Consider the following 26337-nt stretch of genomic DNA (forward strand, 5'->3'; position numbering starts at 1 on the left):
CAATGCAACAGTCAGCATTGCTAGCACCAACATATTTGACTTGTAGCTGTGAACATGTTAGCTTACCAGTGTTTGTATTTTGCTCAGAAGACTATTGTGCCCAAACTACTGGCTGTACACTCTTAGGCTTAGACTTTAATACTAAAAAGAACCTACTAAGATGGCTAGAATAAATGCTGAATCACAAGCATGAAAAGACACGACTGGACCTTCAGAGAAAGACGGTGACTGTGCAAATGAGGAGAGGTAATCTGAGGATACCTCCAAACCTTCCTTTTAGCTTAGTTGGTCCACTCAGCACCACCTTTCCAGTCCTGTTTTAAATAGCAACATCTAACTATCAGACGTAAAATATTCCTATCCTAATTTCTGAAGTAAAAATGGTCGTCTAAGAAAAAGTAACAAGTGCGGGGAACTATGAGATACTGTGACCTGATGTCACCGAGCTGTTATGTCAGGGCGGCGAAGTGACAGCGGGACAAGCTGGAGAACCACGAGCTCAGACACTTGTATGACAGAAGACATTTCTAACAGTCTGTCTCAAAGCCAGTAGCAAACGCTGTCATGTTCACTTCTCATCCACCCTTTCTGTTCCTCTGCATCTGTGTCCCTACAGTGACTGTTACATAATTGGGCTCCCCTAGATATAAATTCACATTAAAGTATTGAGCACAATCAGCTCTTTCTGCCTCAGCTGTAGCTTAGAGAAGACATTGGTGCAACCAGCATGCTTAGTATCCCAGCCTGCTTCTCGAGAGCTGTTTAATCCATAAAGTCATTTAGCCCTGAAGTAGGGATCCCCATCTTTAACATTCCTAATGTCCTAATATTGTCACGTTCGCTGCCTTCCTTCCCTCTGGTACTCAGCATTTACCCACTCCCTGTCACTACAACATCTTTTGGCTGTGTGGTGTTTTCAGTGAAGCACTCTCACTGAAAGTGGCCTCTACACTCAAGTATTCATCAGCATTTGAACCAAAAATCTAAAGCGTGGCCTACAAACTCTTGGCTCCCTTATGCATGCTTTCTTGGGTAAAACTGTGCACTGAGCTTGTAGCTGCAGGAGAAAAGGCCTGAAGCCAAACTGCCTTCTCTAGTTCCTTGAGTAGTTTTTGATAAACTGGAACCTCTGGACAAATCGGAAAATCTAAAGGTGTAAACGTGCTTCAGCACTCGTCTTGTCTGACTATCTTTCATCAAGAATCATAAGAATCTGTGCAAACACCACATTTCTCTCTGCAGCATTTTCCCCTACACATATTTGGTATTTGGCTTGTTCTTTTACAGTCTTTCTGGATTGAATTATATTCCTAATTAAGTGGTGAAGAGAGCCTTTGTTTCTTGGAAGCTGTGTCATTCTCATCTCAAACACTGTGCTCTGAAGCCTATTCTATTTTTACATTCATTCAGATGCATTTTAGTTTGCAGGCTGGATCCTACAGCATTCGATTTCCAGGCTTTTTACTGCACTGCCTCCATCTGGTAGCAACATAAACTGCTCCGTGACTCCGATTCTGTCTCCTTTGAATCGTTTGTCTGCTTGCCGATGCAATTTAAAGTGCAGTCTTGGGGTGATTTCTGGAAAGCAAATCTTTCGGGTGTAGTAATCTGTACTTGGCATTCTGTGAGCTTTTAGTGTTACAGTGTTAAAATGTACATTGATTTCCTGAGAGGCTGGACAGCACAGAGCACTAGCTGTGGTCCTCAGTGACACTGCTGCTATCCTTTATTTATTTTTATTTATTTTTTTTATATCCTCGCCTTTCGCTTGACCCTTCGTCATTATCTCTGTTGCTATGACAACTCTGTGTCTGGCTGGTGAGGTGGCAGTATTCGTTCTGTGTGGCAGACAGGCAGTCAGGCAGCCGTCCCTGCTGAATCCTCTTATCGCCACCAGGGGAGGCTGAGCAGGGATGAACAAATTAACCACAGACTGTGTCTGTAATGAAGTCTCTCAACAAAAGAAATGGTGCTAAAATTATAAGAGCTAGTTGCTTGATGATGCCTCCTACAAATTGTAAGTGCTTTTGAACTGAAAGAATTCCTCAATACTCAAATTATTCAGACTTTAAATGTCTTTGCATTTTTGATGTGACAGCTGTGTGAGAAATGTTCGTTTCATATACAAATTCTTGTCTTGTCTTCGCAGAGATCTTAAGGCTGGAAACATTCTCCTCGGGGATGATGGTTCAGTGCAGATTGCAGGTATTTACCCAGAAGGCAACAGCGCCTTTCCTCTGCTGTCATTAGTGATTGGAGTTAATGTGCCGCAGCCTCATTTATTGCTCCCCCGTTCGACATCTGAATGTTTCTCGGTGTATTTATGCACATGAGCTGCAGTCTGTGGAGGGAAACACGCTCTCTCGACAATAACATTATTGACTCGCTGCTTTGGGCTATTTGTCTGTTTGTCTCACTTTCTTTTCATTCAGACTTTGGCGTCAGTGCCTTTCTAGCCACGGGAGGTGACATCACTCGAAATAAAGTGCGCAAGACTTTCGTGGGAACGCCATGCTGGATGGCCCCAGAGGTCATGGAGCAGGTCAGTCCTCGTCTAGGAAGGAAGTAGCCGAGTTTCTTGGAGGCACAAACGGCCAATTACAAAGCAGATATTTTTGTTTTGACCTAATTTTAGACCGTTTTAGAAATCTGCCATTCTGCTGCACCATCACCAGTAAGGCAGGAGGAATTAAACTAGCAGATTATTATTATTATTATTATTATTATTATTATTATTATTATTATTATTATTATTATTATTATTATTATTATTATTAAACAGTCTTATCTTGCATTTTATTTTATTTTTTTTATTTTTTTATTTTTTTTTCTACTGCAGTGCAGAACTAGCTGGAGCTAGTGAGGAGTCTGATGTATCTTTTGACTTGAATGAGGTGATGCGGTACAAAGTTGTAAATCACTGTGTCTTTCTTGAACAGGTGAGGGGTTATGATTTCAAAGCAGATATTTGGAGTTTTGGGATCACGGCCATTGAGCTCGCTTCAGGAGCTGCACCTTATCACAAATACCCACCGATGAAGGTACAGTTTAATATGCCTAACAAGCTAGATTATTACTATTTTACCGTAACGATGAATAGACGTGAGTCAAAGTCTTTCTCGTGTCTTTTAGGTCTTAATGCTGACACTGCAGAATGACCCTCCAAGTCTGGAGACCGGCATCACAGATAAGGAGATGGTAAAGAAATACGGCAAATCCTTCAGGAAGATGATCTCACTGTGTCTACAGAAAGACCCTGAGAAAAGGTGCTTTTATTATAATTTACTTGTATACATTTCTTTTTTAATCAAATGCAATTTTTGCTCATCTGCGGTAATTACAAAATTGATTTACAGTCTGTCAGTTTACACTGAGTAGAGCGGATTTACATGTGAAACAAAGCAACCTGTTACTGGAGTCATACTGAGCAGACTTGTTGTTCCAGCGACATTGTTTCACTAGATAAAAAACCTAGTTGTACAACATTTACAAATTTATTATTGGCAGCCGCAAAGCCGAATCAGTCAGGTTAACAGAACTAATTCAGTGTCGCTGTTCTTTTTCAGGCCAACATCATCAGAGTTGTTGAAGCATAAATTCTTTCAGAAGGCAAAGGTAGGTGTTTGAGCTGCCTCCACAACTTAGACCGAATCTTTTGCACAGTGAGTCAGCAGCATCTCTGCTTCAGGCAGCTCTCGAGGCGGTTGATGAGTAAAGGTCTGTGTCCGCTCTAGTGTTTGTGTGTGAATGGCCTCAGCTCAGACTGTGCTGTTCATGACTGGATGGATTGTTTGTTGCTCGCAACGTTTTCAGTTGATAGAAGCAGGGGGTGTAATTGATGAGTCACAAGATGAAAATAAACCAATAACAGTTTGTGCACTTTGTGTACTTTTTCAACTTGTCAGTGTGTCTGACCCAAGCTGAGATCATTGCAGCCTTACTCTTATTATTGTTATGTTTCTAACAAAGGCAGGGATAAGCGGTCTAACGCCAGTGTATGGCTGCTCAGTACCCAAGCAGCTGGAACAACCAGAATGCTGGCTCAGCAAGTCACACAGCCCAAATACAACCTGGTTGGTTTTCTAGCTGTGATCCCTGTTCGCTGTAATTACTACAGTACCGTGAGTGGACAGAAGAGGGCAGACTTTGTCAGTCTTTTATAGCTGGTGTGCTGTTGAGCATGCAGGAACTACTTTTAAACAGCCATTTATGAATTTCTTTTCTGTTCATCTTGTTAAATATTATTTGTTGTTATCTTGCAAACAAGGATACTTAACAAACGTGCTGTAACTTCAGTCATCAGTAAGGCATCTTATTGATTGAGGCTTAGTATGAGATTTAAAAAGACTGACTTGACTCTCAGAGTGAGACTTTGATAACTTGGCAGCAAAACGTTGCCCAGTAGAAGTCTTGAACTCATCAATGTAAAATTAGAGGCCCTTATTTTGATGACCTCAGTGGACTCGTGTGCCATGTTACACCGCACTAGTAGGCGGTTGAATCTCCTTTTGCCACCAAAACTTACTCAGTTCTTTGCAGCGTAGATTCAATAAGACAAGAAGCAGTTTAAGAGGTGTACTTAATAAAGTGTGCATATATGATTCAAATCTAGGTCAAGCTGTCATGTTTAAAGTAAAGTAACTGCCCTTTCATGTGCAGTCTGTAACCATGTCAGAAAGACGGTGGATACTTCCCAGCTTTGAATGCACAGTTGTCTTAGTGATACCTCTGGAGTACCTAATGAATTGACCAGTGAGTGTATACAAGGTCATTGGATCCAAGTGTTGCATGTTTTTAAGACGGGTGTGAAAGATTTTGAATTCAGTCCTAAATTTGACCAGAAGTCAGACCGACCAATGATAAGCTTCCGTTTGTCCTCGTCAAACATGTTTGAATAAATACAAATGTTGATGATGGTTTCTTTCTCTCCTGGCAGACACACGAGTATTTACACGAGAAGTTGCTTCAGAGGGCGCCGACAATAACGGAGAGGTCAAAAAGGGTAAGGCAGCAAAGCTTTAAACCCGCTTCTCTACTGCTATGAAGATCAGCTCAGATGTGTTACATGTGAATGCATCAGGTACGTCGAGTGCCAGGCTCCAGCGGTCGGCTGCATAAAACAGAGGACGGCGAATGGGAATGGAGCGACGACGAGCTCGATGAAGAGAGCGAAGAAGGCAAAGCAGCTGCTGCAGCCATACGGGTAAATGGAACTTCCTCCTTTTTTTTCCCCTCACATGCACATATTAACACTTTAGCTGTAGTCCACGTGTTGTGTTGTGTCCTTTGATCACTGTGCTCTGTTTAAATTGTCATTCTGTGCAGTAGCATGTTTGTCCATGTGTCTCACCTATATATATGTGTGTGTGTGTGTGTGTGTTCTGTCTGATGGCCAAGGAGCAGCAGGTGAAGCCTGTTAGTGCCCCCAGGCGACAAGTGCGCTTCTCCTACCCTCTCGAGCTGCCTGCACCCAGGGTTGTTCACTTGCCACCCTAATACAGATGGCATTCCCCTAACAAGGAAGGACTCTCACATGTTAGCTGGGTTAAGCCTGATGAGGGGAAAAAAAGCTGGATTATAAAGTTTATCTTTAGAGCTGTGATGAAACCGATTAGCAGGTCTCGTTTGAATAGAAAAACAAATCTGCACATAAATAAGCTGTTATCCTTGAGATAATGCTTGGTTTGTTTTTAGCTTTCTGTAACTTTACACCAGTAATTAGCAGACTGCAGGAAAACTTTACTGCTTTGTTTCTGAGCTGAAATCTGGACGTGCTGTAGATCATATGTTTGTAGAATTTGACCCACAAGTCATTCTCATCAGAATCTATTAGTCAGGATTGCAGGTCTGTCTTTAAACAGGGAAAAAAGATATATATTTCACAGGGGAGGAAACCAACTGTAGCTCTCACAGAAGTGTTAGATTTTAATTGGATTCAGAATATCAGTAGCGCTTTGCTTTTGGAGAGCATTATTTAAATCAAAGGCGTGAGAGTTACTGTTCCTGGAAGCCATCTGTATTTTTAATCTGTCTTTTTAAAGTAACTTTCTTTTGTAATTTCTACTGACCAAATCACATTTAATTAAAACAAGGCAGGTAACTTATTAGCCGTGAAAACGATCATTAAGTGCACTAATAACCATCAAGGGAATAAAACAGTGTCTACTCCTTTCTCGCTGCTTTGTAATTGGCTGCTTGATGGCAAACTGAACTTTCACTGGCTCTAAAGCTCTAAAGCTCATTATATCTACAGACTCCATGAATTGGGGGTCAGTTATTTAAACTCTGCATATTTTTAATACCAACCTGAAAAACTCCTCTCCACAGCGATGTAATTAAAGATTGTTTGTGCTGTGCAGAGTGGCTTTGTGTGAGTCCGAACACAGAGCAAATGTGATTTCTGGCATCAGTCCAGTCCTTATCATGTCCTCCCAGTGAAGTCTGTTTGTCTTCATTTGGTCTGCAAGGCTTTTGTTTATCGCCACATATTTTTTGGAGTTGGATTAAATATGAGGTTTTCCCCTTTATTATTCACAGGTATGCAGTTTGACTTTTAAAAACGTTTTTTTTAATTAACTTATTCCGCTTCTCTGCTTTGCAAGCACTAAAAAATATAACTGTGAAATATGTTACCACTCGTTTATACCTCAGTCATGTTTCAGTTTAATTTCATGAGGTTTATAGTGATGATGTAATCTTTCTGGGAAATTAAGCTGAGAGGATTTCTGTGGATAACACAGGTACAAATTAATTTATTGCTGGGTGTAGCTGTAATACAAACCGAGATAGCAAAGTGTGGACAAACTTGCCCGAATCCAGACTTTAAATCACTCTGCTCCACTGAGTGGACTGAAAGTTTTTTGTTTGTCTGGTTCAGGCAAAACGGCAGTTTCTAGGTTTAATAAGGAGTGACGGGGAAAATCAAATCCACTCTTCAGTGTCAGACTTGAGGAGTCAATAGAAGTGAGACGTGTGAATGAGAAGGAGTCAGTGAAGCTGCAAGGAACAGAGAGAGAATACCTGGGATCAACAAGAGACGAGTGTCACGGGTGATTTGTGACAGACAGACAGACAGCAAGAGTGAAAGGGAAGGTTTACAAGATGGTAGTGAGACCTGCTATGATATGTGATTTGGAGGCAGTAGCACTGACAAAAAGACAGGGGGCAGAGCTGGGAGCAACCGGGATGGGCAGAATTAGAAATTAGTACATCAGAGGGATGGCTCAGGTTGAGATGAGAAGTTGAGAAGTTGGAGAGGCAAGGCTGAGATGGTTTGATGTGTGCAGAGGAGGGATAGTGGATATGCTGGACATTGCATTGGTTTTTGAAAAGAGGAAGACGACATAAGATTACAGGATGTAGTGAAAGAGGACATGCAGAAGCTTGGTGTGACGGAGGAAGATGCTAGGGATAGGGTGAGATGGAGGCAGACGAAAGACGACAAGCGTCAAACTGAGGAAGGATACTGAGTGCAAGGAGTTAAAAATTCTGTGTGATAGGAGGGAGGTTGATGGGTTTCTGTCAGCTTACCTAGAAAACAGAAAAGGCTGTTTTCAGTATGTCTGAGATGGGATTAAAAGTCCAACTCATTCCCAAAACCTTGCCTGACTAAAATTTGAACCCACCCTCTCCTTCAGTGTAGTCACTGTTGCTGTTAGAAGTTCTGCTTACTGAAACCAGATAAATCAGCCCTTTTAGCATCAGCCACAATTAGCAAGTATTGTTAGCACTGGTTATTGCTTTTCCCAGTCTAATGATATCTTAAGAAAGTTATCATTAACTGTGCGGACACAAAGGAGGAAAGTAAACGAGTGAGCCTTTTTAATGAGTTTACTTTTGCTTCCAGTGTGATTATTTGCATCCATGTGTGCTTTTATTCTTTTTAATTAATTTAACTCCATCTTGATGAAGTTGTCATCCTGACTGTTGCTTTCTTTTGTCTATTTTTAACAGTCACCAAGAGTGAAGGAGGGATCACAGAATTCGGAGGTGAGTTTAACCATTTTACAGACTCTTTAAATGACCGTAACTCTGTTACCATTTGTGCCGGAGACACAATTCTAACGGTTTCAGAAAGAAGAGAAAGACAAGCTTTTTAAGGATATTCACTGTATCATGTTAGCTGTTACATTCCCCTGAGGGGTCTAGGCAGGGAGGGGGAAGTAACAAAAGTGACCGGGTCAGAAAAAGGAGTCAAGGAGGCAAAAGGGTTAAATTAAAGAGTTTTATTAAAATAGCTCAACTAAAAGAGACTGACAAGCCGCTATCACCATTTAAGAAAACAAACGAAACTCAAATGTTCGTCAATAAAGCACAAAGAAAGTCAAAAAGAGTGCAGCTCACAAGCTGCAAACACAGACACGCAGCTCACTAGCTGAAAACCACAAAAAACAGAGCTCACCAGCTGTAACCACACTAATGGCACTCTGGCCCAGAGCTCACCTTTCCCTGGGCTTAAATCTCCTTAATTACTGATGTGAGTCAGCTGTGTAAAAGGGAAAGGTGGCACCTCAGGCAGAAGAGGTAGTGTGACACGCCCACACAGGCACCTTCAGGAGGAGAGAGGCCCTGCTAGGGCCGTAACACCCCCTCCCATAAATACAAACCCATGGTTTGTCAAATTACGATAACCAAAACAACTAATCAAGTCCGTAACCGTCGCATCAACAAATTGCAGGCTTTCCACCTACCAAACCCCATAGCAACGGTTAGGCATTTCCTGCGGCAGCTGCCAATCCCATCTCAGTGGGTTCACAACATTGCTAGAGAGTGGCCCCAGACCCTCAAAACAGTGTCCCATGTGATAGCCAGGGCTTCAAACCATCACATGTGGAGAACCCAGCAGGCAGCTAGCAGGCTTTACTGAAACACAGACATGATTGTTAGCAAGGGGTGCAGGTCTGAGTGGTGGTTTTAAACATGAACTTTCTCCCCGCAAATCATTTTGAGGACCGGAGAAATGGTCAACCAGCGGCAGCTCAGGGTTAATTGACCCCTTACACTGACCACAGGAGCCCCTTACACAACTATGCCCCAAGTGTGGTCCTTTGCTGGGCCTGACAACCTTGTTAGTTTGAGAACCATGAGTGACTGTTTTCAAATCAGGCCTTCTTCCCTTTCGATACGCTTTCCGCTTAAGTTTCACACAACCAGCAACCACATGGCCAGGCTTGTGGCAGAAGAAACACAGTTTTGCTTTGGAACTTGAAACCACCACTTTTTCCAGCCTCGTTAGCTGGCTCCCTCCTAGCTCTCCAAGATGTATTGTAGTGAGAAGGGATGTCACATTCTACAGCATTTGTTTTATGAGTTGGGGTAAACTCATCGGCCAGTATGGCAGCCTGCTGTAAAGTGGAAACCCTCTGTTCACTTAAATAAAGAGCAATACACTCAGGAACAGAGTTTTTAAAATCCTCCACAAGCATGAGCTCACGTAACGACCCCAAACTGTTAACCTGGCTTGCAGAGCACCACCTACCAAAAAGCTTTGCCTTCTCCCGAGAAAAGTCAAGGTAGGACTGACCCTGTGCCAACTCCAAACCTCGAAAGTTCTGCCTATAGGCCTCAGGCACAAGTTCATAGGCTTGGAGGAAGGCACTTTTGATCTTTTCATAAACTAGGCTGTCCAGCCTAGACAGACCAGAGCAAGCTTCCTGAGCCTTACCTGTGAATTTACACAGCAACATCAACCCCCACACGTCTTCAGGCCACTGTAATGCAGTTGCTATGCTTTCAAACACACTGAAGAAGCTCTCAACACTGGATTCACAGAAAACGGGAACCAGGTGGATGTTATTGCTTACAAACGAGCTTCTAGACACCTGTGCACTGATGGCTTCATCAGCCATTTTGGGGGCCGGAGAAGGCTTAGCAAACACACCCTAATTAAGACACTACGACACCCATCTGCCAACTCACTCAGCGACTACTGAACAATTAACAGAAAACTACACAACTTACTTTAACTGACCAACTTACCTCTTGCCACACACACATATTAACAAATACAACTTACCCAGTTCCTAAGCACAACAACCTTTACCTACCTATCTTCTGGAGCGTGCTGGGCTCGAGGCAACTTTAAAGGCAGAACTTCAGCGACCGGAGCCCTGAATTGCCTACCCCCAACAGGGAACTAATCCCCGCCCAGGATTACTCCAAAAATAAAAAAGGCAAAATAACAAAAGAGTGCCCGAAAGAAGAACTTAAAACGAAGCTCAGCTGGACACTCACCTAACTAAACTGGGAAGTTGAATCTCTAAAGGTGAAAAAAAAAAAAAACCCAGATAATCAAAAACCAATTCCAACTCAAAACTCCCTTTTCAACAATCCCGGACGAGCCCCCACTTATGTTACGACCCGGCTCAAAAGCCGCAACATAAAAAAGGAGACGAATACCAGCGTGTAGGTGAAAAGAGGCTTTATCTTAAAATGGACTATCAGGTTGTCTAAAATGGCTGGTGCCACCAAGGCAAAGACTAGTGAGCTCCCTGGGAAGCTTGCCTCAGGTATGCTTTTATCCACACCTGATTAGGTGTGGCCAATTAGCACCAGCTGAACACACTGAGCAGATTAGAGGCTGCAGAGGGACGTAACATTAGCACAAAGCATTCACAAGGTATTTGACAGATTACAACAGACGAGGTGAAGAAAATGAGTTTTCTGGGTATGTGTGAGGTGGGTTGCAAAGACTTCAATTTGGAAACCATTGCCTTCACTGTAGTCATCTTGGGAGTCCTGCTTTATTTGGATTGCTTGCAGAGTCCTGTTCAGTTGCACAGACCACAAGCTTCAACATCCAGCACATTAATCTGACTCAGTTTCCCGTCAAAGCTTATCCCTGGAGGTGAGAGTTGGGCTTTCACCTACAAATCAGATCAACCAGCAGTTTTCGGTGGGATACTCTGCAGATTCCAAGCTCAAGGGCGTTATCACACTAGGTCATACTGTCAGTGGATTTTTCTCATTATCTTCTGAGGCGTCTGAGGGACGAACATTTTGCACAAGTGATTTAAACTTTGCCCTAAGACAGCTGGGATAGGTCCCGTGATCCTGAATATGGATAAGTGGAAGGAAATGGATGGCTGGTTTTGGCCACATCAGGACAACCATTACTCACTACACTATAGACTCGCCAGATTTGGCTTCATGTAAGTTTTCTTGAAAATGAAATTCATAGGGTCGCCGTCGTGACACAGTGGATGTGGGTATGTGTAGCTGGTTAATAAGGGGCTTCCAGAGAGTGATCCAGGGGTGCACGAGAGGGCCGCCGAAAAGCGGGGTAGTGGCCGAATTTTAATCGGATAAGTTTCAAATTCCAGTATTGACCTGTATATGACACAAAGGTTTGAGATCATCAAAAGTTTTGGCATGAAATCATCCTGAGAGTGACAAATCTTTGTAGCCAGTTTGAGTATGTCTAGTGGGTGTTAACATTTTGACTTTAAACTAAAAATAAAACCTCATAATCTTCCTTTAATAATAGTCAAACATCACCAAAGTCAGCGACTATCTTAATATACAGACCAAAAAAGTCAATCAACCAATTTTCCCTTTAGGTTTTCCAGACTCCTGAGCCTTTAAGTAGTCATCTCCAGCCTATGGCCGCAGGTCTGGCTGAACTACCTCAGGCTGCAGGTCAAGTTCCGCTGCAGCCCACACCAGCCACCGCTCAATCTACTGCCCAGGCTGCATCTCCCCCACCAGGAGTACCTGCTGCTGCTGTTCCCCCTCAGGCTAGTCTCCCTAACTAATACTTCCCATCATAAGCTTTTATTTAAATGCTACATGTTTACCTATCATTTTTTTTGTAAAGAGGTAGTTTGCTCATCTTTCTTGAAGGTATCAAAATATAGTGTGAAAGTGCAATTTTAGTAAGATTTTTCCTTCTGTTTCCACAGATTTCAGCTGCCTCAGGGGATGTTCAGGCTCCCATTAGTTTGGTATTAAGGTTAAGGTATGTTTGACTCATTTCTCATTGTATTTTTACCTTTCGGTAAACTTTGCGCCTCTCATTTGCATTCTTTCTTTCCATCATCCCTTCAGAAATTCAAAGAAGGAGCTAAATGACATCCGCTTTGAGTTCATGCCAGGGAGAGGTAAGTGTGGCTGTCACAAAGCAGTATACAAAATGTCCTGAGGCAAAGAGTTGACTGTTCGGGGTGTCACATTTGTGCATAATCAGTAGGAAAACCGACAGTTTAACAAATTGCATGAGCTGTATTTGGTAAATTGGCTTTTTGTCATTGCAGCTAGTAAAGCACATGGGTGCAACAAAGCACAAACGAGCTCATTTAGAATGTAAAGTGCTGAGAACAGAAGGTGCTTTTTTTGGTTTGTTTGTTTGTTTAAGCAGGAAGAGCGTGAGTGTTTTGAAAATTATTAAGCCGCGGTCGTGTTCTGTTTAATATTTGCTTTTATTAAACTCTGTTGTGTTGGTCCACCTGTCACAGTCGTCGTCTCATGCTCTGACTTTTCAGACACAGCAGATGGTGTGTCTCAGGAGCTGGTGTCGGCAGGCCTGGTGGACGGGAGGGACTTAGTAATAGGTCAGTGATTTCAAACATTCCCCTGCCACGTTAACAAAATCGCCTTTTCTCACTCAGCATGTTTTTGCTCAAGGCTGAAAACGAGCCTTTTAAAGGGGGATATTTTTAACTCAAGCAGGTCTGCATTACTGCACATTTACTGCATTAAGCAGGCATAATAAAAGCCTTGCTGTGCAGCCACACAGGCCAGGGATTCAAGAAAACCTAAAAACAAATAAGGAATATTCTCTCATGTTGAAATGTAGTTAGTTGTATGATTAGTTAGTCTAGTTAGAAGGTTAGACACTGAAGAATATGTTTAGCTTCTGCTTCCACTACGCTAATTCATACTTATGTGAACAACTGATGTAGAGCCTCTTGTATTCCTAGAGAGATGCGGGTTACAGCGCAGGGTTACAGAAGGGTTTGAGATTACAGCATACTTGTGGTAATTGATACAGAAGTGTAAGATATTTAAGATATTTGTATTAAAACACTCCAAAAAGCAACATAACTAATTCAAATGAAGTCTAGTTGACAGCAATACTTGGCTAGTAATGTTGGCACCCATCTGTGGGTCAGATTTTCAGTGTTACAGCAGTTTGAACAGACGAGTTATTTAAAAAAAAAAAAAGAAAGAGACAAAATATAAACATAGCTTTAGAAATCAAAACTGTTTTTGATAATTGGGTATTTTAACACGGCAAGGTGGAGTGTGCCTCAAGTGGCTGTTCCAGGAATTGCCATTTTTGGCATTTAACTCAGTTTTAAACTCCAAAAGTTGCAAATTAGATCAAAGAAATTGAGCAGGTAACAGCATAATGTTAAATCTCACAAAGGCCTATTCTTGGTTTCCGAGTATAGACAGTGATGTTAGGATGTATTTCTTTTCATTCAACTTAAAGATTTCTTCTCTTTTTTAGTTGCTGCAAATTTGCAGAAAATAGTCGATGAACCTCAAACCCATAAAAATGTCACTTTCAAACTGGTGAGTGTAACATTTTCCATACTGGTTAGAGATCTTATAGAATTGAATCTAAATAAACTATAGAAGTTGTGTTTCGGAAATAATTTTCAGCTCTGTGGTGTAGTGGATTACACACTCGCTTGTGGGTTAGAACCTGTGAGGAGAACAAATCTCCTAGCATAGGTTTGGGCACTTAATAAGAGACTGGGACTGTTGTGGATTGCCACACTAACCGGCTTATAAAGAGATCAAATGAATTGGTTCGGCCATCCACAGCAGTCCTAGTCTCCCATTTAGACCTCTTGAAAAAATGTCAGAGATCAAACATTAGAAGCTGCCTCACTTGATATAATATAACAAATGTTTGGAAATCTGTTCAAGTTTCTCGTGCGGGAAACAAAAAAAAAAAGGTCTGCTATGTCTGCATATTTTGGTATCGGTCTTAAAAATCCTGTATCGGTCGGCTTTAATTTATTAAAACAAAAAACTCTTTAAAGGAAAACAACGTTATTGCTTTTCTGCTTAAAGATGTTTCTGCTCATCATTTTAAATCCATGTATTTATCTTTTTTAGGCTTCTGGAATTGAGGGATCTGAAATACCAGACGACATCAAGTTGATGGGCTTTGCCCAGCTCAGCATTAGTTAGATGTTCTACCTGGGACCGTGACTTGCCTAAAAAATGTGAAATTAAAAAAAAAAAAAAAATAGTTTGAATGCATTTTTTTTTCTTTCCATGGCTGTAAAGAAACCACTACTGCCAAAGAGAACAGTACCATTATTTTCTTTTTCTTTTTTTTTTCTTTTCTTTTTTTGTCACGTATAGGATTATAAAATGCCACCTGTTGAATTTTAGGTGGTCAGCTGAAGTATCAGAACGTACAGTATGAGAATCACTCGAAAAAGTTTACAATGTACATGTAGAAGGATGCAATTATCCACAAGAAATGTTTTCATTTCCAATCCCGGTCTCCCCCCTTTCCTATCTCTAATGTGACGCATTTGCACAATCTGAACTAACACCCTTGAACCCTGACAAGTGTAACAATGCCTTATATATTCATCAGAACTACTGAATGCACATTTTTTTGGGGGGTGGGGACATCCCCGGTTACCGTATGGAGCATTACGTTGTCTGAAATGCACAAGTGTGCTTTCAGGTGCAGATGCCAAACTTTTTGCTGCAGCTTCACACGCCAAATAGAAATAAAAAGTTTCACATACTCTTGTTTTGACGTTGCAAAACAAATTACTTCCTACAGAAAGAGATGGACGCATCTTAGTGTCTCGGAGTCTTTGCATTTAAAGGTTTTTCATATTCTTTATATTTTCCTATCATCAACAAATCCCATGAAAGACCAGTTACTTCCTGAAACATCTGAGCAGCAGCTTTTTTTTCAACAAAGTAAATGATACAAGTCTGTGGGGACTATTCAGCACTTAACTGATAGACATTAGCTCTCTGTGTAGCATGTTTGCATTGATTTAAATTAAATACCAGAAGCAAAGTATGCGTAAAACTTTGGATGTGCAGATTACTATTATTATTATTATTATTGTTATTAGTATGATCACGTCTTGGGTTATGTTATGGGATTTAATGACAATAAATGACCCAATAAATTAAAAATTAATGCCCTTCTTTAAAAAAAAAAAAAAAAAAGCATCAGTGCTTTCCAAAACTCCAAACCGGCCTTCGTGTTGTGATTGATTGAAATACGTGTAAAGTAAAAAGTTTTGCAGCAGCTGAAACCACATGTGCTGTCTGAGCAGATGTGTCCCTCTTGGTGTTTGTTTGTCTGTTTGGAATTGGTTTTAACAAATTCTCACAAAGAAAGAGAAAAAGACTAAAGTGTGTATTTGTTTATGTGAATGGATTCTGAGTACTTGATTTAACCTTTAGTATGTAAATAATGACATTTGGCTCTGATTGGTTTGTTTTTTTTATACTGGGTGTTTCACTCTTGGCCTTCTTTCTCTTAAGACACGAATTGGGGTTGTTTGGCTGCGTGAAGGATGACGACGATGACACTGCACATCAGGCTTTGAATTTGCTCGTTTCTTTGCAGGACGTATTATTGCTTAATCTGTCACGTGTGATCATTTGCGCATCAACAGTTTTCAGCTTTTAACTTTCTCGCCTTTTGAAAATATATATTTTCCTATGGCGCTGTCCCCATGCAACATTTCCCCCTTCCAAAAAAAAAAAAAAAAAAAGATCTTTCGCTGGGCAACAGAAAAAGTGTCTCTTAGTAAGCACCAAGTGTGGGAGCTGTTTACAGTAGCTAGTCCTTTTACGACGCATCTGAAGTAATACAGCTGCTTTGCCATCGTTTCTGAAAGTGTCTTTAATGAAGATTTCCGTCACTTTTGAAGCTCTGAGCCGTGATTGTAAACGTGTTGAATGATCAGAACTGTTCGACCGCGCTCTGGATAATTTTGTGCATTTATGTCCACCGATGACGTGGCTCGATGATGAATGTGCATATCACAGTTATTTGGCACCGACGGCTGCAGAAGGTTCATTTACCGCTCTGCTCTGCTCTTATGTGTGGATCTGAAACGCCAGCGAGGTTTTAGTGTTTCATTTGATGATGTGACAACTTCGTAACCAGATGCCATAGTGAACCAATCTGAATGCATTCGTTTTTCTTTGCTTGCAGATGAAATGTTACAAGGAAATATTTGAACACGTTTATAGTCAAAATACAATTTTACGCTAGCCTTAAATTGAAAATGACCAAGTGTAATTTTTTTTTCTGTGTGTGCGTGTGAAGTTTCTCTCTGGTTTTGAGTTTGACTTTCGCTGTCTTTGAAATGTACTTCCTGTTACTTGTGAAGCTACCTTAAATAAAGATGTACAGGCGTGTCGACCCAGGTTTCCCCCCTCGGAAGGGAAGCGACGAAGTCAGCCACGCAATGTTGTGCATACGTTTTCAAACTGCAGTATTTGGTGCCATTCTCCCGTTATAGTCTGCAGACTGCAGAGAGGATTGGTCTGTATGAGCCCTGAGAGACGTGTGTGTGTTACATAGATTGAGCTCTGCTTTCGGCAGAGTTGAAGATCTAATGGCTTTCTCATCCTTTCTCCAACAGTCCCACTTACACGCAGTCTAAGAATAAACTGTAGCAAATGAACAGATGACCGGTTAAAAAAAAAAAACTAAAACAACCCATAATACACTTTTGTCCAGGCAATAACTAATCAAGGCTGTAATATATTTGAAGTTTGCACCTGTTTTCAGTTTAGTTTCTTTCCATTTCATTTCCTCTGATTTTAATTGTTTTGGAGTTCAAAGCATGTTTCTCTTGATTATTTTTAATCAATAAAGAATGAGCATATCAGCCTCCTTTTAGAGGTCTGTCGCTTCTTTTAAATGCACCATTCGCTGTGATTTTTGCAGAAGATGTGGGCAAATTGCACACAATAAACAAAGGCATCAGAACTGATTCTAGATCTGTGCATTGTCATTTTCCTCACGTTGCACCTGTTTCTGTTTCAGACTGAGCTTGCTCCTTTGGTATCAGTTCCTCCAGATTTATTGTCCTTACTATCAGTTTTATTGTGTTCACTTTCTCCTCTCTCAGCATTAAAGGGCTGCATCAGCAGACATGTTTAAAGCAGGAAAGCAGGGGGAGACGGATTCTGTAAGGCTTTGAAAACTTTTTACATTTAGCATAATGAGTTGACCCTCCTGTCTGTGTCTGTAACTACGAAAATACAAATGCTATCTTTGACCTATGTAAGGGAAACACTGTTGAAACAAGGGTCTGACTGGGCAAACATCCAGGTGGACTTTGTCTCTAAATCGCCACTTTGCCAGTTTGGGATGGCACATTGTTGTGTAGGATGAAAGGCAACAGAAGTTATCAAATTCTGCATTGCTTTCTTTTGAGGAAAAAAGCAAGAAACTGAGAATAAACGTGCTTTTTGCTCACAGAATTTCATCATATGTGCATCATTATTAGCCCAGAGACAGATCTTGCCCCCCTGTGACCATTTATTGGATAATCAGAAGAAAATAAATGGATGTTAAATGTGAACTGTTAACTGTCCTGAGCTATATATTTAGATCATGACTTTTATAATAGAACTTGTTCAGTTTTTCTGTCTAATATTACAGAAGTTTAATGAGTTTTAAGAGGCTAATGCTGCCATTAGGTGACAAATAAGATGGCATTACTACTATCAAACGTACTAACTAAAAAAAGAAAAACTAATGGAGTGTTGTTATATACCTTTATCAGATGTATGCAGCCGTCATATATCTCTTAAAGGGAAAGCGACATTTTAAAAAAGATTACTACATCAGAAGAGATGGGAGATTTAATGAAGTTAAGAAGTGGATTAATCAGTCTAACCAATGGCCTGTTTTAGTGTTGAAACATAATCAAAACCTGATACTAATGGATCACATTTGGCAGTGTACAGTACATCAGCAGTCTGTTAGCGAGTTGGGAGGTCGTAAAAGCACAGTGATTATCAGTTTAAACATTAACCAGGTCACGTTGATTACTTGTGGCTGAACCAAATCTTTTCTCATTTTCACATGAAGCTCTGAGGACTTAGATGTAAATATGAGCAACTTTGGGGAGATTTTGAAGGAGATTAATTCATTTGGTTTATTTCAGAAACGTTTGGTGGTTGCATTATGCATCCCAAGCATATTTCTAGCTTTTGACGTTATTGGCCAGGTGTTTGTCGGCATGAGCTTCCCACACAACTGCAACACCGACTGGATCGTGGAGCGTGGGCCCAACCTGACAGAAGAGAGGCAAAAAAATCTGACCATCCCAGTGAAGGAGGATGGAGGATTTGAGAGCTGTTTGATGTTCACGCCGGTGGATTGGGATTTGGAAATGATTGAAAAATATGGGATCAACACCACAACAGAATGTGTTAATGGAACAGATTTTGAGGCATCTGGTGGTGCCTCCAGCATTGTGACAGAGGTAAAACGTCCTTAGTGTTCGCAGGAATGTACCTAGTTGTTCCAGGGATTCTGTTGGCTTGCTCTGTATGAGCTGATGACCATCAGAAGAGTAAATCACAGCAAAGCATTTCAACATCTTTTTTTTTTTTATATAAATGTCTCCTCTCGGGTTGGTCCTTTACAAAAGGAAGTTGGTGTTTTGCATGACAATAAAACCGACTTCTTCTCTGCTACTAGTTTGACCTGGTGTGTGACAGGAGCAACTTCATTGAAGCATCACAGTCCATCTACATGGCCGGTCTTCTGGTTGGAGCACTGGTCCTGGGCTCCATGGCTGACAGGTATGGATCATTATCCTTATGTAATGACACTGATTAAATGCAAATCAACACTGAATAGTTTTAGTGTTGATCTTTTAACCCATGTAAAAAATAAACTTGCAGTAGCTTTAATAGTAGTCAAACTGTGTAGTTGTAACTTATTGCTTTGATTGGGACGTTAATGAGGATGCACAGAAACGGCTCATCCCAATGAGTATGATTTGTTTTTCATTCTTGTCAACAGATTTAGTCCAGATTCTTTTTACACGCAGTGATTCAGACTATATCTACACCGTTAGGGTTGACTGCCAAGTGCAGCATATTAAATCAGGTCACCCACTGGACATAATAAACATGATGTTGGTTTATTTTCTAAATTCTGAGGAAAGACCATACACATCATGCTTGCATATTAAAGTCCAGGATCAGTGAAACAGCTCTTTCTTGTCTCTGTAGGTTTGGTCGCCGCTTTGTTGTCCTGCTTTCACTCCTCTTGCTGATGGTTTTTGGTGTGGGAGTTGCTTTCTCACCCAACATCTACGTTTTTATAGTTCTCCGATTTTTAGGCGGAATCTCGGTCTCCGGCATTGTTGCTAATGCATTTGTAATAGGTAGGTACGATGTTTAGTCACAGCTGAATTTAATGCCACAGTGTACCCCTGCATCCTCCCTGGTACCACTGAAGAGTATCTACACAGCACTGTACATGCAAAAAAACCCCAATAATTTCTTGTTTTTTTGTATATTTTTTGCACAAAGTTAAATGTTTCAGATCATCAAACAAATGTTAATATTAGACAAAGATAACGCAAGCAAATACAAAATGCACTTTTTAAATGGTGATATTCACTGTTTCTGCTGCAAATCATAGTACACACACACACACACACACACACACACACACACACACACACACACACACACACACACACACACACACAAACATGCCAGCAGTGAATCTAATAGATTTCAGCTTGTTAATTTAATTCTATCTAATAATCCAGGTGTATGTTGTGTACAGAAGTACAAATGAGTTTGGCATGATCTTGTCAGGGGACACACGCATGCTAAAGAAGACTGTAAACCAGAAATCATCCTTTTCCACATTTTCTGTTGGGCTGAAGGAGGAGAATGGAGTGATTCTTCCAGGTTTGCGTTGTGCACCATTATCTGCCACTCCACTTTTCCTCTTGGACTGATGCTGATGTCTGGTGCTGCCTATTTTATCCGCAATTGGAGGATCCTGCAGCTGGTGCTCTTCTGCCCACTTATCCTCGTTCTGGGTATTTTCTACTGGTCAGTTGGCACTCCTGTCACATTAAATATTATTACCAACATCGTAGAATAACTTTATAAATAAAATGACAGTTTGTGATCCTTTTAACCAGGATTCTCCCTGAATCAGCTCGCTGGCTCATTACCCAGGGCCGCAAGAAAGATGCTATAAAGGAGATCCAGAGGGCAGCCAAGGTGAACAAGCGAAATGTCTCCAAAGACCTGTTGGAGAAGGTGATCAAACTCTTTGGCTTCAACCAAAATCAAAGAAAATATAATACTGAAGCACACTCACGTAAAAATGTAATTGTTTAGCTGGAGGATGAGACTACAATCAAAAGAGGAAACATGTTGGACATCTTCAGGATATCATATCTGAGAAAACGTGCTCTCATCATGAGCTACGTCTGGTGGATATAATTTTTACCCTCTAAAAGCTGCCACATTTATTTCCTCTCCTTTTTGGGTTGACTAAAAATATCTCTCATGCTTAACAGGTTTGGAACTAGTCTGATGTACTATGGACTGAGCCTGAACGTTGGCAGTTTTGGTCTGGATATTTACCTGACACAGTTCATCTTTGGTTTGGTAGAATTTCCCGCACGTCTGGGCAGTCTGCCTGTCCTCCAGCTCATTGGGAGAAGGATTGGTCAGTCAGTAGTGTTACTTTTTGGAGGTTTAGCTTGTCTTGGGATCCTTGTCATACCAAAAGGTACTTATATGCTTTTTCATTTATAATCTTGAAGATTAATTTTCCTAAAAAAATAGTCCTATAAAAGCTAAATCTGTTAAATGCTATGTCTAGCAGGAAATGTACTCCACAGTATATGTGTAACTTGTTTTTTGTTTGTCCATCAGATCTTCCCATAGTAATAACAGTCATAGCTGTATTGGGAAAATTTTCTGCCACTGCCAGTTTTTCCATAGTCTATGTTTATACGGCAGAATTATATCCCACCAATATAAGGTAAGGCATTATAATAATGAAATGCTCAATTTTATTTATTTATTTTGATCCAGTGAGTTTGATGATTGGTTCATCGTCTGTACTTGCAGGCAGAACGGTGTGGGTCTGAACTCCATGTTGGCTCGTGTGGCAGGCATCCTTGCTCCTCTAATCAGGCTTCTGAGCACCTACCACTACACCATTCCCATGCTGATCTATGGAATCATCCCCCTTGCTGCTGGGGGTCTCTGTTTACTACTGCCCGAAACCCGTAACGTTGAACTTCAGGACCATGCCGAACTTACGTAAGTTACCAAACTCCACTTCAAAAACCAAAAAATCTAAAGGGTTTTTCATAAATATTGTATTTTTTTTTATTTCAGCAAACTTGAGGATGGGGCTGCTGAGGATGGGTCTTCGACTAAAGTGGACAAAATGGAAAAGAGCACAAAACTGTGATTTATATGGTGAATTTATATGGTTCACACCTTTTTACACTCATTTTCTAAACCAGTGCACTGATAAAAAGATTTTGTATACGGTTCGCTAAAATGAGCAACTTCAGCTGAATGTTTTTGGTAGTTACAAACTGTTAATGAATCTTGTTCTTCCAAAAGTTATATAATATTTGATAAATTAGATGTATATGTATAGTAAAAGAAGTATAAACTGTAATTGTTATAAACTACCCCCAAATAAAACTCCCAAACACCAACCCCCTGAAGACTATGCCCCCCCCCCCCCCCCCCCCCCCCCATGTGTGTGTGTGTGTATATATATATATATATGTATGTATTAGGGGTGCAACGATACACAAAATTCACGGTTCGGTTCGGTTCGATACTTTGGTGTCATGGTTCGATATTTTTTCGATACAAAAAAAATGTTCATGCCTTTTTAATTTGTCATTTATTAAAATTATAAATATATATTTTAACTCAAAAGTACAGTTTTTTTAATTTAACCCTAACCCTTGTGCGTGTTTTTTATTTTGACAGCGAATGCGCACCTGCGGACCACTTATGTGCAGCCCTGGTTATTTAGCTCGTCATATTGCAGCCACAGAAATTATTTTGTCCATGAAACCATAAAGCTGCACTTTCTTTTTGCCTTATAGTCTGATTTGTCATAACTTCTCCATTTTGTGGTAAGCTTTTCTTTGGCTGTCACTTCTTCACCCTGACCTGTCTTATTTGGCTCAGCAGAACTAAAATATATATCCTGCTGCTTTTACACACACACACACACACACACTCACATAAGCTCAGCGATTCTCTGCGCGACCAACCTCTCACATGTTTAAGCTGCGGGAGATTTCACTTGTCATGTTTGCATAGTAAGCTAACGATTAATAAGACGATGTCAGAGGAATTGGTGCACAAATTATCATCACTCACAGATCAGTGCTGTCGCTCTCTATACACAGTTCGCACGATTGCAAAAAAACAAGCGCAAATTCAAACGTGTATGAATTGTCACATATTGACAGTGGCTCACCGATGCCAATGACATAATTACCCAGCTACATTTCTGAAAGAATGCAAAAGCATTGACATATATTTTTCCTTCCTACAATAGCCCGACGGGCAGGGAAGAGATAGATTTTGGTAGCCCGACTGAAAAAAATCGCTAGCCCCAGGACGTCGGGCTAGCGATTTTGCGAGCCCTGTATCTGATTGAGGAATCACTCATCTTTGGAAAAGAGAGTTTATTACAGAGAAATGTCTCTTTCCAAAATAAAAGCTATACTATCCGCTTCTTCTGGGCTATATTCTCAGCAGCATAAGGAGAATCATGTGCTAACAGCTGTCTAAATGACTCGGCTAAAGTTAGTAGCATGCTTGTTGTTTTTGTCTTTGCACTAGGATGATGAAGGAAATTGCCGTCCCGGGTTTCCTCCGTGGCGTGAGCGATAAGCAGAGTTCTGTCCTTTCCTTCTAAGATTCCTAATTATTTAAAGTAACACTCAGGTATGCCGTTCAGCTGGGTTAGTTACAGCGCCGGGAGCAGCTTGGGAGAACAAGGAAACACAGACTGCTTCAGGTTGCCTTCCCAAATCAACTCAAAGGTTTATTTGATACACAGCAGTTTATATAGAGAAAAAAAGGTTCGTGTGTCAGCTTTCCCAGTTCAAACCGGTACAGACTAAATAAGGAAACGTCTTCCTGCCTTCTGAGCAAAGTATCCCTTGTGTAGTTTATCAGTTCAGCTATAATTTATGATCATCCCAGCAAAATACACTCCTAGACACAAAATACAGAGTTCTTTCATTAGTGAATTCCGAAACAAACCACCTAGCCTTTAACGAGCCTTTTCCAGGAGATAAAGAAAAAGGGAGGATGGGAGTAAGGAAGTGGTCTCATCTCTGTGGTGTTTTTGACCTTGAGGTACCAGCTTGTGAGTCTTACACATTAATTCTTGGGTCACAGAGAAAGAGAAAAACAACTAGTAGATTGGCCTTATTGAGTAACAGTTTTCCTGTATAAAACAATATCCTGTAAATGCTTACCGTGGTATCAAAATATCATAACAGTTCTCCCCTTTTATCATGTAATGATAACATAGTATAAAGACAGAATGTAATAACATAATATAAAGATAAATCATAAATGTGAAACAAATCATAAATGTAACTAGTCCTTCGAGTGAGCTTAATATCAAAAATTCCGAGAGCGTATACATGGTATCACACAACAGACAATAATCATCGAAAACATGCTGCAACGGTTACAAAGGCTACAATTAGTTTCTTCCATCTTCCAAACGTGTCCTGTAGCCACTTATGTAGCCACTGACCGTGACCTGCATTGGCAATTAGTTCTATCTGCAATGCTTCAAGTTTATTCATAGCTTGTGTGAATGAACCGTTAGGGGCGGTATTATTGGGAATGAAAGTACAGCATACATCAACGGTTACTAAACCACAGGTACCGGTCCAATTAACAGGTAAAGCTAATCTAAGGGTATTATTGCACATCCAATAAGCATGTGGGATTGCTCTAGTTAGGCGCGTGACCATGTGTGATTTAACTAACTCCCCCCAGTCAGTGTCATTTAATACACCGTCTGGGGGAACAATGATCGATTCTCTGCTCGAACTTGAACTGTGTGTGTGTTCCTCCAGATATGATACAACTTCAGCCACAGAGACAGCTAGCCATGTCTCATTACAGCGTGCACCTGGGGAGTCAGAGAAGAATGTATAGTTATCCTTTGTATAATCTATGTGGGTGTCTGGGCCAGTTAACTTTAGTCTGCGCAGACATATCATACTAGTATTAAAATGGAGAGGGATCTGTCCTAAGGGCAGTGAGGGCTTTAACCTATTCTTAGGGCGTTTCATTGGGGCGCAGGTCCCTGCGGTGTCATTAGATAACTTCAATAATTCGCCTAATGGAGTCTCAGGGTTAGTTGGTGTGTGTGTGTGTCTAAGTAGGCAGTCGAGAGGGCTCAGAGTCAACTGTAAAGTGTCTTTAAGGAGAGCATTATCTCCGCCGATTTTCTCTAGTCCCTCAGTGAGGGGGAAACCGGATATGGGGTATCCTACTATTACCTGTTCTGGATTAGCCTTTGAACAGACATAACAGTTACTGTTTCCTAAATCACGAGCGGCTGTTCTGGCATTTTCATACCAGGCGTTAGCTCCTGCTCTATGGGGTGCATAAGATGGTTTATTAGTGGCGTCTATGTTGCTATTTACTGATTTTAGGGAGCGTGAGGAGTGCGTTAAGTAGGTGTCTTGCAAAATGGAGCATGAGGTATAGTCAGCAAAATATAACCTGCAGAAATGTGAACATGGTTGCAGTTTACAATACAAAATAGCAAAGAGAAATCCTAAGGTTAATGCGATAGATATGATAAATAACCTAAATATATAAGAAAAACAGTTCTTCAGTCGTCTTCTGGCCTGGTCCCAGGTTCGAGAGACAGAGAATAAGCGTCGTATGATGACAATGGGCATTTCATTTTCTCCATTATCAGGATGAAATGAGTCTGGCTTTATCAGGTTAGACATCATGTGGTACTTTTGGCTTTCTGTTCCTGCTGGATGTTTGAGTACCTTGTTGTTGTTCAGGTGAAGCATCAAAGAGCTCTCTGAGTCTTGGCTCTTTCAGGCGTTGTGTGTTAATCAGTGATTGTGTGTGTGTGTACATTGGATCCGGGCGCTGGCCCGCCTGAGATGTCGTCTACCCGTGTGTTTATTTGCTCTAGTTCCAGGCGCTGGCTCGCCGGAGATGTCGTCTGCTTGATCCGATGCCTGAGATGGTCCGATTGGGCTGGTCTTAACCCTGCTGGCATGAATCCACTGAGGTTGTCCGTCTGTGAGGATGCTGGTTCTTCGTCACTGCCAATACAGTCTGGGGCTGGAACACGCGCGGCCTCCCAGAGAGTCCTTGGTTTTAGTGGCTTCTCCAACATGCGTCTCCTTGTCTCCACTGGTGGAACTGTGGAGGGGAAAAGCTGAGAGAGACAAACTTTCTGATAGTTATTATTCAGTTTTTCTACCAGGTTGTGAACATCAGTGGACAATGCAATATACATCACCTTCTACTAGCGGTGCCCCTCTGGAAGCTGACCATGGTGTTGGAAATAGTCTTATTTCAAATGGAAATAATTTGGTTACTGCAGATTGAGTCATTCTAATCTCACACAGGACTTGAGTAAGTAATTTGACCCAGGTCATTAAAGTTTTAGCACACTTTTGAATTACTTCTAATGTGAATGAAGATCCTCTATCACTGTTAATCTGGTGAGGTATTCCGAATCTGGGTATTATTTCATTGCTCAACTTTTGACAGACTACTTCTGCAGTTTCTTTTGAGGTTGGATAAGCTTCTACTCATTTACTAAATTGATCCACTATTACCAGTAAGTACTTGATACTTCCTTGCGCTGGCATATGTGTAAAATCAATTTGTAATGTATGAAATGGAAAATCTGGTTGTGGTAAATGCTGATGTTTTGCTTTTGATTTTCCTACATTAGTTCGTGCACATGTTAGACAGGTTGCTAATATGCTTTTTACTGCATGTGATGTTTTCTCAATTACAAATCTTGATTTTATTGCCCCTATTACCCCTCTTTGTCCGACATGACTCACACAGTGAAAATGTCGGGCAAGGACTGGCATCAGGGAATATGGGAGGGCAATCAAACCCTTAAGATTTTGTATAAGCCATCTCTGTCATCTAAGGTACAGTCATTATTCTATGCAGAGGCTCGCTCTTGTATAAATTTTAAATCAAAATTTGTTTCTAAATAGTCTGGGAGTGTAACAAGTGGCAGCTGTAGGGGCACAGATAATACTTCCTGCGGCGGTGGGAGCTGTGATGCAGCTGCAGCCTTGGCTGTCACGTCTGCTAAGGCAT

General features: G+C 40.9%; 2 protein-coding genes across 3 annotated transcripts in view; both read left to right on the plus strand.

Moving 5' to 3' along the window:
* oxsr1b (oxidative stress responsive kinase 1b) overlaps positions 1-16843 on the plus strand; it is a 43969-nt gene extending 27126 nt beyond the window's left edge. The window contains exons 5-19 of one of the 2 annotated variants that reach the window (XM_080306020.1): positions 2150-2205; positions 2433-2542; positions 2940-3041; positions 3133-3266; positions 3567-3615; positions 4937-5002; positions 5081-5203; positions 5398-5475; positions 7954-7989; positions 11559-11735; positions 11901-11956; positions 12046-12098; positions 12480-12548; positions 13451-13515; positions 14068-16843. In XM_080306020.1, the coding sequence (XP_080162146.1) occupies positions 2150-2205; positions 2433-2542; positions 2940-3041; positions 3133-3266; positions 3567-3615; positions 4937-5002; positions 5081-5203; positions 5398-5475; positions 7954-7989; positions 11559-11735; positions 11901-11956; positions 12046-12098; positions 12480-12548; positions 13451-13515; positions 14068-14142 (1249 nt within the window). In that variant the 3' untranslated portion in view covers positions 14143-16843. The remainder of the gene's footprint in view (positions 1-2149; positions 2206-2432; positions 2543-2939; positions 3042-3132; positions 3267-3566; positions 3616-4936; positions 5003-5080; positions 5204-5397; positions 5476-7953; positions 7990-11558; positions 11736-11900; positions 11957-12045; positions 12099-12479; positions 12549-13450; positions 13516-14067) is intronic. The other variant, XM_026179642.2, reaches the window with a different exon arrangement.
* Positions 16844-17429: 586 nt separating this feature from the next.
* slc22a13b (solute carrier family 22 member 13b) lies at positions 17430-21685 on the plus strand. Its single transcript, XM_026179641.2, has 10 exons — positions 17430-18446; positions 18665-18768; positions 19204-19358; positions 19872-20043; positions 20136-20256; positions 20338-20432; positions 20520-20734; positions 20881-20989; positions 21079-21273; positions 21352-21685. The coding sequence occupies exons 1-10, from the start codon at positions 18072-18074 to the stop codon at positions 21425-21427; spliced, it is 1617 nt and encodes a 538-aa protein (XP_026035426.1). The 5' UTR covers positions 17430-18071; the 3' UTR covers positions 21428-21685.
* The last annotated feature ends 4652 nt before the right edge of the window (positions 21686-26337 follow it).

This window comes from Astatotilapia calliptera, chromosome 9 (assembly GCF_964374335.1).
Source record: "Astatotilapia calliptera chromosome 9, fAstCal68.1, whole genome shotgun sequence".
Lineage (NCBI taxonomy): Eukaryota > Metazoa > Chordata > Actinopteri > Cichliformes > Cichlidae > Astatotilapia > Astatotilapia calliptera.